This window comes from Salvelinus namaycush, chromosome 6 (genome assembly GCF_016432855.1).
Source record: "Salvelinus namaycush isolate Seneca chromosome 6, SaNama_1.0, whole genome shotgun sequence".
Taxonomy (NCBI): domain Eukaryota; kingdom Metazoa; phylum Chordata; class Actinopteri; order Salmoniformes; family Salmonidae; genus Salvelinus; species Salvelinus namaycush.
In genome coordinates, this window is record NC_052312.1 from 34,046,371 (window position 1) to 34,063,075 (window position 16,705).

The 16,705-nt window shown below is 40.4% G+C and overlaps 1 protein-coding gene across 1 annotated transcript in view; it reads right to left on the bottom strand.

Annotated features, from left to right (window-relative positions):
- Positions 1-2,813: 2,813 nt before the first annotated feature.
- Positions 2,814-16,705, bottom strand: part of LOC120049344 (solute carrier organic anion transporter family member 1C1-like) — a 35,044-nt gene continuing 21,152 nt past the window's right edge. The window contains exons 8-13 of the mRNA XM_038995594.1: positions 14,096-14,291; positions 11,633-11,798; positions 10,992-11,176; positions 7,352-7,416; positions 6,798-6,915; positions 2,814-3,191 (exon numbers count right to left, since the gene is read on the bottom strand). Coding sequence (XP_038851522.1) covers positions 2,951-3,191; positions 6,798-6,915; positions 7,352-7,416; positions 10,992-11,176; positions 11,633-11,798; positions 14,096-14,291 — 971 coding nt within the window. The 3' untranslated portion in view covers positions 2,814-2,950. The remainder of the gene's footprint in view (positions 3,192-6,797; positions 6,916-7,351; positions 7,417-10,991; positions 11,177-11,632; positions 11,799-14,095; positions 14,292-16,705) is intronic.

A 16,705-nucleotide genomic window follows, 5' to 3' on the forward strand; every position in this document is an offset into this window, starting at 1 on the left:
AGAACAGCTACGGTAAACTGGCACACTGGCATCTCCTGTGGCATAACAGTCACACAGACATGATGAACAGTAGCCCTGTTTATACCTGGTGCTAACGTGTCCTTTGTCCTGATTTTGTCCACATTCTGATTGTGCCCACATTTTTAGACCGGTGTAGACAATTAAAAGGTGTATTGTGATCAGATCTTACACAGCAAATTCTCCCGTGTTAAATCAACACTGAGAATGTTACATTTAACACTGGTCCAATGTCTATACCGGTCCACACTTTTCAGTGTTAAATTAACACACTGCTTAGTGTAAAGCATTATTTGCATATTTCCCAGAGTGCCTTGCCTTTCGAGTGAATTGCAGAGATACCACCCATGACTGTATTACTTAGTGACAGAGAGATGGTTGTTGCATTCATCTATTTTCAATCCCACAGCCTTCACCAAGTGAGATCTGAAGTCAATTATGTTATCATTTAAATTTAATTATTTAACCATAAATCAGATGCCATAAACTCATAATTTACAGGGAAATCAGGCTGCAGGTCATAAATGCTGTGATGTGTAATCCAGCCAGAGGGGATAGCCAACATTTGGAATTTTTGTTCACCGATTACTGGTTTGGGAAGGATAACAGATGAGACAACCTAAAGAATTTAAACTGGAACAACCATTTCAGTGCCGGTTACAATAAGTTCAAGTAACATATTTGATTAGTTTAGAAAAATGCATGTTATATTTGAGTTGAATCAGACTATTTCATCAATAAATGTACATGCAAAAACAGAGATATGGAAACAAACAATTCCAAGAAATCTACCTGCAGTAGAGCATGCTGGGAAATATGATAATGATGGGTGTGGTGTTGGTTTACCACTGGTTATTAATTAATACCAACACTGGGTTTCTTTTAAACCACTGAGTGTTAATTTACCACCTGAATCAACACTACAAATGTTAAACAGAAATATCAACACTAGGTAACGCTAACCAATTTGCTGTGTATAAGTGTAAACAGACAAGATCAGGACAATATCAGCACGAAGGGTGCATGTTAGAACCAGGTATAAACAGGGCTATTGAGATCACAATTTGGCAATGTTAACAGTAGAGAAACGCAGAATGTCTGACATTCTCTTTCAACAGATTGAAGCTGTCTAACAATATTATAATGTAGACTACCTTGAGAGTTGTTACAAAAATACTCAGTGACCGAAACTGGACTCTCCCTGCAGTAAAAACAATTAACCAATGGTCAACAAATCCACGTAAATACTTTCTTTGTACCAACAACAAAGATGACATTCTATGTACTTACATTTGTGGTTTTGTGAAATACAGCAGGTACATCTATGAAATACTTCAGTTATATCAAAAACATATACAGCTGAAGTCAGAAGTTTACATACACGTAGGTTGGAGTCATTAAAACTCGTTTTTCAACCACTCCACAAATTTCTTGTTAACAAACTATAGTTTTGTCAAGTCGGTTAGAACATCTACTTTGTGCATGACACAAGTAATTTTTCCAACAATTGTTTACAGACAAGATTATTTCACTTATAATTCACTGTATCACAATTCCAGTGGGTAAGAAGTTTACATACACTAAGTTGACTGTGCCTTTAAACAGCTTGGAAAATTCCAGAAAATTATGTCATGGCTTTAGAAGCTTCTGATAGGCTAATTGACATCATTTGAGTCAATTGGAGGTGTACCTGTGGATGTATTTCAAGGCCTACCTTCAAACTCAGTGCCTCTTGGCTTGACATCATGGGGAAATCAAAAGAAATCAGCCAAGACCTCAGAAAAAACATTGTAGACCTCCACAAGTCTGGTTCATCCTTGGGAGCAATTTCCAAACGCCTGAAGGTATAACCTGAATGGCCACTCAGCAAGGAAGAAGCTACTGCTCCAAAACCACCATTGTAAAGCCATACTACAGTTTACAACTGCACATGGGGACAAAGCTTGTACTTTTTGGAGAAATGTCCTCTGGTCTGATGAAACAAAAATAGAACTGTTTGGCCATAATGACCATCGTTATGTTTGAAGGAAAAAGGGGGAGGCTTGCAAGCCGAAGAACACCATCCCAACCGTGAAGCACGGGGGTGGCAGCATCATGTTGTGGGGGTGCTTTGCTGCAGGAGGGACTGGTGCACTTCACAAAATAGATGGCATCATGAGGTAGGAAAATGATGTGTATATATTGAAGCAACCTCTCAAGGCATCAGTCAGGAAGTTAAAACTTGGTTGCAAATGGGTCTTCCAAATGGACAATGACCCCAAGCATACTTCCAAATTGTGTCAAAATGGCTTAAGGACAACAAAGTCAAGGTAATGGAGTGGCCATCACAAAGCCCTGACCTCAATCCTATAGAAAATTAGTGGGCAGAACTGAAAAAGCGTGTGCAAGCAAGGAGGCCTACAAACCTGACTCAGTTACACCAGCTCTGTCAGGAGGAATGGGACAAAATTCACCCAACTTATTGTGGGAAGCTTGTGGAAGGCTACCCGAAATGTTTGACCCAAGTTAAACAATTTAATGGTAATGTTACCAAATACTAATTGAGTGTATGTAAACTTCTGACCCACTTGGAATGTGATGAAAGAAATAAAAGCTGAAATAATTCATTCTCTTTACCATTATTCTGACATTTCACATTCTTAAAATAAAGTGGTGATCCTAACTGACCTAAGACAGGGAATTTTTACTAGGATTAAATGTTAGCAATTGTGAAAAACTGAGTTTAAATGTATTTGGCTAAGGTGTATGTAAACTTCCGACTTCAACTGTATATTTTTAAATATACATAACCTAGACAGGTCCAGTACAAATACATAATTTATGTTCTATGAGATGAGATGGTCAGGCACAGCCCGTTGTTGGTTCCTGCAAATCTAGTGTTTGTGTGTGTCTGTGTGTAACGTGAGGGATCAGGGGAGATTGTCTCAGACTGTCACAGCCGTGTCTCTCTCTCTGTGTTGTTGTAGTCTGTTGTGGAAGTCTGTAGCGATTGGTCCGAGTTGGAGGCTAGGACCTCCTCTTTCCTGAGTGCCTCCAGTTCTGCTCCGCCATTGGCCTCTTGGTGGGCGCTGCGTTCCTCTCTCCGCAGGTGTTGTTTGAGCAGCACGAATCCCAGTATACACAGCAGGAAGGAAACTGTCCTCAGGCCCATAGTCAGACCCAGGTAAGCTATCCTGAGGAGAGAGAGACCAAGGGATACACACACTCAGACTTGACATTACACTGGTGCTTCCAAGTGGCAAGTCTACTGAGGTTGCCTTCAATATTGGCTTGAAAATCAATGTTCAGCATCTGATGTTATAGAGGGTATGCCTCTCCAACATTATCACTTTGAAGTAAGTGTGTTGTCTGTGTGCGTTTGTGTTGTGTATCAGGCTTGACCAGGGCCCTGTTTCAGAAAGCAGGTTTAGTGAAAACTCAGTTGACTCAAAACTCTGGGTTTTCGGTTTCACAAAGCCAGTTTAGCTTAACCCTGAGTCAGTTACTATGGCAACATACTCCGTGAAGCTAACCTGCTCACTGGCAGGTTTTCTTCAACTAACCCAGAGTTTCTCATATCGTTCATATGACACACCGTGGACATGCTCTCAGTTCGGAACAAATTCTTTGTGTTGCACTTAGTTTTTTTTGCCAACGGGAGTTTTCTATATAACATCGGTGACACTGAGCATATTTCCAAGGCAACCGTCTGTCAGGCTGTCAGAAATGTGACTCTTGCAGTGAAACGTTTACTGTACACTTTTGTGGTGTTCCCAAGTCACAGACCCACAAGACTCATCAAAGAAGAATTCCACAGAATTGCCGGGTTCAGTCTAAGCAATAATTAATTAATTTAGTATGAAGCTTCGAGACTTGAAGCACTAATCAGTTAATTTGATATATTTTAGGGTTTCCAGGTGTGATTGGCTGCATAGATGGCACTCATTCCTATCACAGCTCCTTCAGTAAATGAAGGAGATTATGTGAATAGGAAGTCTTTCCACAGCATTGATGGGCAGGTAGGCCTAAATAGTAGCCTTTAGCAATCCAAATGAAAGATACTTCACAATACAGCTACTGCAGCAAATTACTCTTCTGCACTGTGAAGATCATATGTGATGCAGCCCACATCATCAGCAACGTGGAAGCAAAGTGGCTTGGGTCTGTGCATGACTCGCAATTTTTTTGTGAGTGTACATTGAGCGCCCGTGGAGAGTTATATATATAGCTATATCCTATTATAATCAATATTTAGCTTCCTCCTATTGCAACTGAAAATGTAAACTGTATCCTCGTATTATCATAGGAGAATTCAATGGTTACCTGCTCAGTGACAGAGGATACCCCTGCCAACCCTATTTTCTGACCCCTTACCCTGATCCTGGCCCGCGGCAACGTTATAACTTGGCTCACTGCATGACACGAGCCAGGGTAGAGATGACCATTGGGATGCTCAAGGCCCGGTTACAGTTCCTTCGTAGGCTCAGGGTCACCCCAGAAAGGGCATGTGACATTATTGTGGCATGTGTGATTCTCCACAACATTGCCACAATTAGAGGAGATCAATGTCCTACTCAACCAGTGAACGACCCTGATAACGATCCTGACCACCCCGCTGATGCACGAGATGGAAGAGCAGTCAGAGACACAATATGCTATCATCATTTCTAATTGACCCATCACCTCCCCAGTGTCAAATAAAGACAATGTGCCTTTTTTTAATTAAGTCTTCTTTATTTCCTGCAAGTACAAATGCTGTACAATAGTTAATATTTGTTATGTAAACAAGTAAAATCCTCCGCCTGTAGGCACCTCACCCACCTTTAACTGATGTTCCAGCTGTTGTATTTCTATCTTTTGCATCTGCAGCCTTGTGGTCAATTTCTAAATTACATTTTTCAATTTGTTTCTCTAAGTGCACCTTGTACAGCACAGGGAGCTATAGGAACACACAAAAAAATGACATTGAATTTCACAGTGCCAGGTCTAGTTAGTTTCATTGTAAGTCATGGGCCAATGCTGAACAACATCTTACTGAGGTAAGTTGTGCTGTGGAGGTGGATGGACCCTCTTCCTCATTGTAATTTCCAGCATTGCTCTGTTAGAGAAAAATAAGGTGCAAGTTTTATTATGGTACAACACTATCATCAACTGTTAGATGTTATTTTTAAGGTGTAAACCTCAATAGGCCTCTCTGTATCTTCCCTCTCTGTGGCAGCTGTCTTCATCCTCCTCATGTAATGAAAAAAATAATTGGTGTTCTACTCTAACCCATTATGAAAAATCTGTAGAGTATTAAGAGTACAATTACAAAGAATTGTACCACTACAAGAAAATCAGTGTGCTAAGTTGTGTCTAAGATGGATGGGTGGGAGTCACTGAGGTAACACTGGCAAAAGGATGAATATACATATATCAATAATTTGAATAACTAACCTCTTATGTAGGTCCTTGTGTCCTGGGGGGTGGTTGGGTCAGATGAGCTTCCTCCAGAGATGCCTTCAGCAATAGGTCGCCCACTGTTTTGACTGAGGGCCATCTCTTCAGCCTCTGTGAGTGGTGGTGGACCGCCACTTGTTTTTCGTCCCTCTGCCTTTTTTCTATTGGCTATAATGGAGGTCAAATTTGACCAGTAAGCACAAATTTGGAGAATTGTATGTATAAAGGCATTTAGGTGTTACTTTTTAATAGACAATATTAAATACTGGCAGTGCCGGGATGGCTGAAAAAGTACCTTTTTTTGCTTAGAACATTTCACAAACTACTTAAATATATCACATGTTGAATGTAGCCACTGAATGCTGTTTAATTAGCTAGGGTAGAACAAACAACACCACAATTGCTTGTCATGAAATTATACCTTACCTGTTTGAAGTATATTTTTATATTTCATCTTCAGTTGCTGCCAAGTACGTTTTGTGCCTGTTGGTTTGCACCTGCATAAATATTAAACACACACACACACACACACAATATATAAATGTTGAAATTGTGGAACACTCAAGATAAAACAAAATGTTTTTCAATTAATACTCACCCATAGACTCGGTCAGCAATTTTCTGCCACGCCAGCTCACGTTCTTTTGCTGCCGCTGCATTGCTTTTTTCCTTAAATATAGACTCATATTCTGCATACGCATTCATTCATATTTCTAACTCCACTGGGGAGAAGTAGGAGGCTCGTGCCCTTTTTCCTCCTGTTGCCATGATGAATCATGTTATCTGCGTTCCATTGAGGGCTTTTTATATCCTCATAAATGTGCTTTACTCAGGGTTAACTTAACTCAAGAGTGTCACGCCCTGACCTTAGAGATCCTTATTTATTCTCTATGTTTGGTTAGGTCAGGGTGTGACTCGGGTGGGAAAATCTTTGTTTTCTATTTCTTTGTGTTTTTGGCTGAGTATGGTTCCCAATCAGAGGCAGCTGTCTATTGTTGTCTCTGATTGGGGATCATATATAGGTTGTCATTTTCCGTTTGGGTTTTGTGGGGAGTTATTTTCTGTTTAGCTGTTTTTGTTGCCTGACAGAACTGTGCGCTTTCGTTTTTTCTACTTTGTTATTTTGTTGCGGTGTTCAGTTTATTAAAAATCATGAACGCCTACCACGCTGCACCTTGGTCTCCTTCTTCCTCCGACGACGGATGTGACACAGAGTTGATTGAACTAATTGTTATCACCTGTTCTGAAACCGAAAACTTTGACAGCTCAGAGTTAGTCAACCCAGAGTTCAGGTTTAAACTCAAGAGTTTGTTAAACCTGCTTTCTGAAACAGGGCCCAGTAGTGTGTATGTGTGTATTACCTGTATGCTGTAGTGTTGTATATACGACAGGCTCCTCTCCCTCCGCATCTCTTCTGGCCCCACTTCAGACACGTGGTGTCGATGATCGCCCCAAAGTAGATGGGCGCTGGGATGCCCGCTGTTATAACACAAATACACACAACGTGATCTACCAGTAATACGGAGGTGGCTAATCTTGGTCATGGAAAAGGGCAGTGTGTGCAGGATTGTGTCCCAACCCAGAGCTAACACACCTGATTCACAAGTAATACTTTTTCTAGATTACCTTTGCAACAGAGTGGATTTTTAAGAGGATTTTGTTCAGGGTTTTAATCCTAATAGAAGCTGATTAGTGGAGAAATGTGTGACTTGGAAACAAACTGGCTGCAGCTAGTTTTATATCAGTGTTACTAAGCTGCAGAGCGCTGGCTGTGGGACTGGTATGGCTTGATCAGACAGGAGTAGGAGGAAGTTGCCACAAGACGCTGATCTAAGGTCAGTTTAGTGCCCCCCACATGTTAACATTTTGGGTAGTAAACTGATCCTAGATCTGTGATCGGACAGTATTGACTCACCAAGTGTACGTGTGGACAGAGTATGGAACCCCAGAGCTAAGGACTTGAGTTGAGGCTTGATACACCTGCATGGGAGAACACCATCATCAACTTGAACTTTAACATAACTATGAATACAGATAATAGACATCAATCTGAAGATATTATACATGAAATGTCATGATATGAAAGCATCAACAATTGAGTTATGGTTCATTATTACGTTTGCATACTCAGACAGCTTTAAAGGTCAACTCAAAAGACTATTGTTGCTGACATACAGTTAGTTGACTTACTGGCTACGTCAGAGAACGTCATGAGTACCAAAGAGTGAGTACTACTGGCTTCCGTTGGTAGAGCAAGGTAGTACACCATCAGAAAGGTCTGCCCTTACTACCTTGCTATTCAGCTGTTCTCTCAAGACCCAGAGCAAAAACAGAAGCAGACCCATCTCAGACAACTAAGACGCTCTAAAAATATCAAAACAAAAAGCAGATAGGGCACTGCCAGTAACTTAATTTGTCCCAGTAAGGGCAACACATTTCATCGGGTCAGCTGATCGAGCTTTGGGCAGATCTGCTGGATTTTTGGTTTGTGTGCGTGTGTACGTGTGTGTGTATGCGTTTGTCTGTGTGTGTGTACATTTGCTAATTAAGGACTAGTTTTAGCCAGTAACAGTATTCTACTTTTCTGATATACAGTAAAATCCTCTATTGCTGACTTTCCTGTAACCTCTTTGAAGTATGCCGTGGGATAAAGATTTAAATAAAATGTACTTAAAGTGTACTGAAACTATGTTTACTACTATAGGGAGAGAGCAGGAAGAACAATGAGCTGACTCATAAAAACCTCTCTCTCAGTCCAGTCAGATCACGAATCTAGAGGACGTAATTCAATCATCTGAAAATGCTATTTGACTGTCTCCTCGCCCTCTATAAAGTCTGTTGCAACCTTATTTACAATGACGGCCTAGGAACAGTGGGTTAACTGCCTTGTTCAGGGGCAGAACGACAGATTTTTACCTTGTCAGCTTGGAGATTCGTTTTAGCAACCTTCGGTTACCGGCCCAACCCACTAACCACTAGGTTACCTGCCACCCTGCTGTCATAATACCCATAAAACCTAGCGGTCAAACAGGGAAATGGTACCAATCGTTTTTCCACCATTCATTTTTCCCATAGGGGATTTTAGAAACACTTCAAATAAGGGCTGTGTTGTGTGTAGGCTTACCCTGGCGTGACGTTTTGATAACTGTAAATCTCTCTAAGACAAGGTGACTTTTATCGATATATTTGCCTGTATTTACCTCCCAAAAAGAAAATGCTAATTAGCTGTTAATGGTGGGAAAACGATTGGAACCAATTCCCTGTTTGACAAATATTATGACTCTATAGAGGCTCTCTCTATTTACATTTTCTTCTTCCAAATTGGCAGATCCCTCCTGATGACCCGGTTGGACATGACTCCAGCCAATAAAGTTGGAAGTCCCACACAGTTGACTACATTAAAATGGTGGAAGTCCTCAATGGCACTGCCCATGCTAATATGGCCTTTTGACCACTAGAGGCCTCCATCGTTCTCTATGGTTGCAACACGGCCCTATAAGGCCGGAATTCAATCGGATCGCGATTTGTCTGCTATGCAGCTTTTAAAGACAATGTTTCCGCGTTCGTCGTAAACACTGCATATGTCAGCTCAATCAAAAATTTACAGGAAATGGTGCATTGTAGACAAAGCGCAGTTGAATTGAATCCCGGCCTAAGTCTGTTACACAGACTACATTCAACTTCTGTCAGCCATTCTGTCACCCATTGTGAGCCCATTTCACTACAGTGTTACCCATGGTGTACTACTGTACAGTAGTAGCCAAGTGTGTGAGAACTTTCTAGGTGAGATCATTCTGAACAAGGTGGTGCAGATAAATGTAGTAAACCTTATGCTGGTTAGGTTTTCAGTGGTGTAAAGTACTTAACTAAGTAAAAATACTTTAAAGTACTACTTAAGTCGTTTTTGGTACTTTACTATTAATATTTTGACTACTTTTACTTTTACTTCACTACATTCGTAAAGAAAATAATGTACTTTTTACTCCATACATTTTCCCTGACAATCAAAAGTACTTGTTACATTTTGAATGCTTAGCAGGACAGGAAAATGGTCAAATTCAAGCACGTATCAAGAGAACACGTACTGCCTCTGGCCTGGCGGACTCACTTAACAGAAATGTATTGTTTTGTAAAGAATGTCTGAGTGTTGGAGTGTGCCCTTGGCTATCCATACATTTTAAAAACAAGAAAATGGTGCCGTCTGCTTTGCTTAATATAAGGAATTTTAAATTATTTATACTTTTACTTTGGATGCTTAAGTATATTTTAGCAATTACAATTACTTTTGATACTTAACTATATTTCAAACCAAATACTTTTAGATTTTAACTCAAGTAGTATTTTACTGGCTGACTGACTTTTACTTAAGTCATTTTCTATTAAGGTATCTGTACTTTTACTAAAGTATGACAATTGGGTACTTTTTCCACCACTGGTTTCTCAGTAGCCATGGTTACACCTTGCATTAACATGTGGTTGTCATCATCCGATCAAGATGATCCGATCACTATCTGATCGAGATTTGTTGCGTCTACACATGGTAATATCTGTCTCTTATCTGCCCACTTCGTCCCTATTGTGACCAGATTCCCTGGTCCCTCCCTGTATGCAAATGAATCCAACCTGCCTTGGACCTCCCGTTATGACACAAGCTGTATTAAATCGACAGAAAACAGCACGCTTTTATAGTTAATAGTTTTATACTCTCATCAAGGCATAATAGACTTACTGTCCCAATAACTATTCAGAGAATCTCTCCAATCCCTAAAAACATCACCACACAAACAAGCTGAGTATCTGGATGTATGTACAAAATACAATTATCGCACAGTATAAATAAAAATGAGACTTAGGCCTTAATGCACACAGTAAAAACAGAAACAGGTTAAGTTACAGAGTAGGCTACAAAGTGCATCTGAATTCCTTGGCCTTTCTGTTGCCTACGACGTTTTCAAATATTAGAACCCCTTTTCTCATATTCAGGATACTATCTCTTCATAAATATCTTTATTTCTATATGCTATTTTAATCAGAGCTGGACGCGGTATTGGACTGTGGCATATCCGACCACAGTGCCAGTTGGCACTTGGTTTCTAAAGACCATGATCTTAATTCAACTGGCTGGTGTTATTTTTTTTAAGAGGCTGGAACAACCGTGACGTTAGCCAAATTTATACACTTTCATCGTCCGGATTCATTTACACCAAGGAGGTAGTCGAAGACGCAATCACAATCAGATCATAATGTGTATTTTGATTGTCTACACCTGTCGACCAATGTGGGCACAATCAGAATGTGGCATGATCAGGACAACGGACGCATGTTAGAACCAGGTACAAACGGGGCTTCTGTTTGTTTCCCCTTTAAGGTACCTTGTTGTAGCCGGAGACCCAGATTTCTTTGTGCTTTCTTGCCAACTGCTATGACCATCCCTTCTTGTGTGTGTGTGTGTGTGTGTGTGTGTGTGTGTGTGTGTGTGTGTGTGTGTGTGTGTGTGTGTGTGTGTGTGTGTGTGTGTGTGTGTGTGTGTGTGTGTGTGCGTGCGTGTCACTGACCTGATGAGGACCATGTAGCCTGGCGTGCCACCCAGTGAGATGATAAAGGAAGTGATGACAGAAAGAGCCAGGAAGTAAGGGAAGACACGGTCACAGTCGTCTCTGTGAGGACAGTGGCCTACACTGGCTGTCAGGTTACCACTGCTCAGCCCTGCTACCACCACACAGCTACAGTTAGAGAACACCTGCAGAGGCACACACACAGAGATACACACACACAGAGACAGAGACACACACAGACACACACACACACACACAGACACAGACACACACACACACACACACACACACACACACACACACACACACACACACACACACACACACACACACACACACACACACAGAGGCAGGCACAGGCAGGCAAACACACATACAGACATAAACCCACCAGGGTGCGAGTCAATTCCAAATGAAATCGTACTGAAATTAAAATGGAATTGACCCCACCCTGTTGCTCACAAGTTTATGAATCAATAATATGATATATCAGATTACACAGTCAATTTGCATCTCAAATGGCACTCTATTCCCTATATAGTGTACTACTTTTAAACAGAGCCCAAAAGTAGTACACTATATAGGGAAGAGGGTGCCATTTCGGGATGCAGCCTCAGTGCTGGCAATGATCCTCATCTCACCGTGTTCTTCCCTGATCCTGTGGAGGTCTGGCAGCCAGCCAGGCAGGGAGAGACGTACGTGATGCCGTTCTCTCCACAGACAGGGTCCCAGTCTCTGCCTGAACAAACACAGTCTGCGTTACAGGCTGAGAATACTGAGCGCTCCTCATACGATACACCACCCACCCTGAGAGAGAGAGAGAGAAAGAAAGACGGAGAGAAATAAAGAGAATGAGAGAAAGAGAGAAAGGGAAAAGTGGGGTTGCTATTACCGTTTTTTTCAATTGCTAACATGCATTGGTCAAAACGTAAGTCACATTGTCAAAACTCTTCACACCGTCAGCGAAACAGAAGTGTATGGGGACCAAACTGTGAATCATTTTTCATTGCTTTCACACAAAATGCATTCAATGACCACATTCTCCGAAATCCAAGAACTCTTTTCTCATTCATTCTCCACCACCTGCAAAACTATATATTTGCAGCACGTTTTCAAATGCTAACACACCGTTTCCAAAACTGTTAAACACATTCAAAACAGAATGATAAAAATGTTGTGCATTTCTGCAGTAACCAGATTGAAACATATATAGAAAATCTCAGCAGACTATTTCATCATTCCAAACACAGCTGATTGCAATTTCAGCTGAAAGCCTACCCAAGTGTCCTGTTTTTAGTCTCGTTACCAAACAGACAAAAGAGGATGGCTTTGGAATGATTTATTTTGGAAACATGGATGAAGGAAGACAGGTTGGTGGGGAAAGAAGAGAGGCAGGGAGAGGGAGAATGCGTGGAGGACAAAGGAGAGGAAGACCAAGAGCGGTGGTCTCTGATGAGATAAGGGCCACAATTATTTACCATGTTGTAAACCATGGTCTCTCTTTGAGAGAGGCCGGTTTAAGGGTGCAAACAGTTGTATCAATAGTACAAATTTTCCGGCAAAACAACAGGTGAGATGTGCATCTTTCAATGATAATTGAACTACATATTACAGTACAATACAGTATGTTCACATTTTTACATGTACTGACATTTTGAAATATATTGATTGTTTTGTGTTTTTCAGTAGGATACAAAGATTGCCTCCCACAGGAGGGAGAGGCAGAATACTATCAGATGCGCAGGAAATTGCCATTGTTGACATGATAATTTGCAACAATGCAATAAAACTGCGGGAAATTCGGGACAGAGTGTTGGCAGACAATATCCCTTTTGGGAATGTGAATACGGTCAGCACAACGACAACCAGAGTCCTAGAGAAACATAAAATCAGGATGAAGCACTGAACCCTTTGAGAGAAACGGTGAACGTGTGAAAGAACTCCAGTATCAATATGTCCAGGTAAGATGTCTGTTCAATAACCAAACAGCGTACATACACAGCTATGCATAATGTAAAGTACTGTAAAACTGTGGCTTGGTTTGCTGCACATCCCAGGATGTCAGTACTATTCCTGCCTCCATACTCCCCCTTCCTAAACCCCATAGAGGAGTTTTTCTCTGCGTGGAGGTGGAAGGTTTATGACCACATCTTCTTTACCTTTATTTAACTAGGCTACGCTGCCACCCCACATCACCAGATGTCCTTACTGGATGCCATGAATGTGGGGTGTGGAGACAATTCTCCTGAAGACTGCCAGGGTTGGATTAGACATTCCAGAAGATACTTCCCAAGATGCATCGCCAGAGAAGACATAAGGTGTGATGTTGATGAGAACTTGTGACCAAATGCAGGAGAGAGGAAGAACTAGAAACGTCACAGTACAGTATGAGTGATTATACTATACATGTTGATGGTTTTTCGTAATTATTATTGCAGCCCTGGAATTTCAGGAAATTGTTTTTTTGGTTTCAACTTATTTTTCACAAGTAAACTACTATATGCAAAGATATAGAAAAAATAAAGGCCATTGAAGCAAATTGCTGCATCTGATTCATTCTTGATACATATACTTTAGTACAGTCAATAAAGTGAAAGTGTTATTTATGTTATAAAAACCATTCAAACTTCAAAGAGAAGTTAATTTATGTAATGCTCCCTGTTAGTGTGTTATGAGTGACAATATATGCTTTCTGAGTGAGAATTATTGCCAGTTATGGCCAAACAAGCTTATTTTGAGACCTGTATGAAGTGTTTTGGCGGTTTGAGTGAGTTTTGGAGGTGAGATTAACTGTTCGGCTAAAATGCATGTTGGTAATGCAGACTGAAGAGTTTTGAAAAAGTGGCTTCAGCATCGACCGACGCTTGTTAGCAATTTAAAAAACGAATCGATTTTAATTTATAGAGCTTTTCTTTATACAGATAATTTAATGAATACAGACATGACTTGACCTCTGCCTGCTCAGATACAGAAGGTGTGACGTGTATTTAATCAAATGCATAATACGATATATATACTGAACAAAAATATAAATGCAACAAGTAAATACTGTATTTACTTAAGGGCAACTTCTACCCAGAGCTCTGTGTGTGTGCATCCCCCACCTGTTGTAGGGCAGCGTGATCCCAGCCACTTTGGCGTTCTCGCAGCTCATGACGAAGAAGAAGAGGGATAGGAAGTAGCCTATCAGAGAGGTGCCGAACGCAAACTTGGCTGCTCCCATGATGCTCAGCTTCAGCCTCTTCATGAGCAGGCCACCAGTGAAAATTCCCAACGCCACGGCAGGGATGTTGATTGTACCTGGAACAAACATACAAACAACACACACTCTGTAAACGTTAACGTCATTCTTTAGAAATATTCTTAATTCCTAGTCATGGAGGATTTAGGCCAGCACTAAGGTCTTGACGATAGGTTCAATGGGACTGAAACACCATGTAAACCAGCCAAAGCCCTAAACCAGGCATACACTTTCGCACAATACCATACTGTACCTTTTGCTACCTTTCATATCACTGTAGCTAAGTCTACCTTTTATGCCAGTGCTATTTCACAACCCATTACAGCCCCATACATACAGTACAGTAGAGTAGAACCAGGCCATACCGCCTGAGACTCTGCCTTTGATATAGTTGAAAGTAGAGAGAACACACAGTAGCGCTGTCCAACACCTACTCAAAGACCAAAGCTCTTGGTCTTTTTCATACATCAATGTACAGGTATTATATTTTATCTCTCCGTTCTATTACTGTAGTTATGCTAGATATTGCATTACCTTTCATACACAGCATGCAATGGTCAGGTCAATAGTGTAACATGAGGCCTATTTAGATCAGCATTCACATTCGAGGGTTGAATCATAACCCATTGTATAGCTCAATAAAACACAGCACCTTTGACCTCCTATTGCTTCGTCTAGTATTAACAATATTGTATGCATGTGCTTTTCTATGCGTAAAGCGAGTCCTTTAAAGTTTCAAATCTAAATTGAACTAGTCGATACTTTGGAGGAAAGCAGTGAAATAAATCAACAAGGTGTGATTGAAGGTCAGCTGTTCTATTTTGACTTTTGAGTCATGAATGTTGTAATGTGCACACGTTGACCTTTTGAAAAGGCAACGCTCCTGTAACGTCTATGAAAATAATTCCACTAGTTGGTATCTAGACGATCTGGTTGTTGTGGTTCATGAATTGCATGTTTGCTATTGCTCGTGTTAACTTGTGTGTTTTCATATCTCGCTGCCAAGTTTGTATCTGTGTGTAAAACAGATTGGTAGCCAGTTATACTTCTATTGGACCTCTCCTTTTACTGTGCCCAGTTAGTTTTATACAGCGCCTTCGCAAAGTATTTATAACCCTTGATTTTTACACATTTTATTGTGTTACAGCCTGAATTTAAAATGGATTAAATTGAGATTTTGTGTCACTGGCCTACACACACACAAAACCCCATAATGTCAAAGCAGAATTATTTTTTGTTTGTTTTTTGAAATGAATTAAAATGAAAAGCAGAAATGTCTTGACTCAATAAGTATTCAACTCCTTTGTTATGGCAAGCCTAAATAAGTTCAGGAGTAATAATGTGTTTAACAGGTCGCATAATAAGTTGCATGGACTCACTCTATGTGCAATAATAGTGTTTAACATGATTTATTAATGACTACCTCATCTCTGTACCCCACACATACAATTATCTGTAAAGTCCCTCAGTCGAGCAGTGAATTTCAAACAGATTCAACCATGCCTCACAAAAAAGGGCACCTATTGGTAGATGGGTAAAAAATAAATAGCAGACATTGAATATCCCTTCGAACATGGTGAAGTTATTAATTACACTTTGGATGTTGTATCAATACACCTAGTCACTACAAAGATACAGGTGTCAGTTGCCGGAGAGGAAGGAAACCGCTCAGGGATTTTACCATGATGCCAATGTTGACTTTAAAACAGTTCGAGTTTAAAGGCTGTGATAGGAGAAAAGTGAGGATGGATCAACAACATTGTAGCTAATTCACAATACCAACCTAAATTACAGAATGAAAAGGAAGCCTGTACAGAATTAAAATATTAAAAAACATGCATCCTGTTTGCAATAAGGCACTGAAGTCAAATCGCAAAAAAAATGTGGCAATGAAATGAACTTTATGTCCTGAATACAAAGTGTTATGTTTGGGGAAAATCACATCACTGAGTATCACTCTTCATATTTTTAAGCATGGTGGTGGCTGCATCATGTTATGGGTACTGTACGCTTGTCATCAGCAAGGACTAGGGAGTTTTTTAGGATGAAAAGAAATGGACTAAAGCTAAGCACAGGCAAAATCCTAGAGGAAAACCTGGTTCAGTCTGCTTTCCAACAGACACTGGGAGACAAATTCCCCTTTCAGCAGGACAATAACCTAAAACACAAGCCCAAATGTACACTTGAGATGCTTACTAAAACAACATTGAAGGTTCCTGAGTGGCCAAGTTAAAGTTTTGACATGAATCGTCTTGAAAATCTTTGGTAAGACTTGAAAATGGCTGTCTAGCAATGGTCAACAACCAACTTAAGAGATCTTGAATAATTTTTTAAAGAATAATGTGTAAATATTCTACAATCCAGATGTGCAAAGCTCTTAGAGACGTACCCAGAAAGACTCACAGCTGTAATCGCTGCCAAAGGTGATGCTAACATGTATTGACTGAGTGATGTGAAATTACAGTATGTAAAT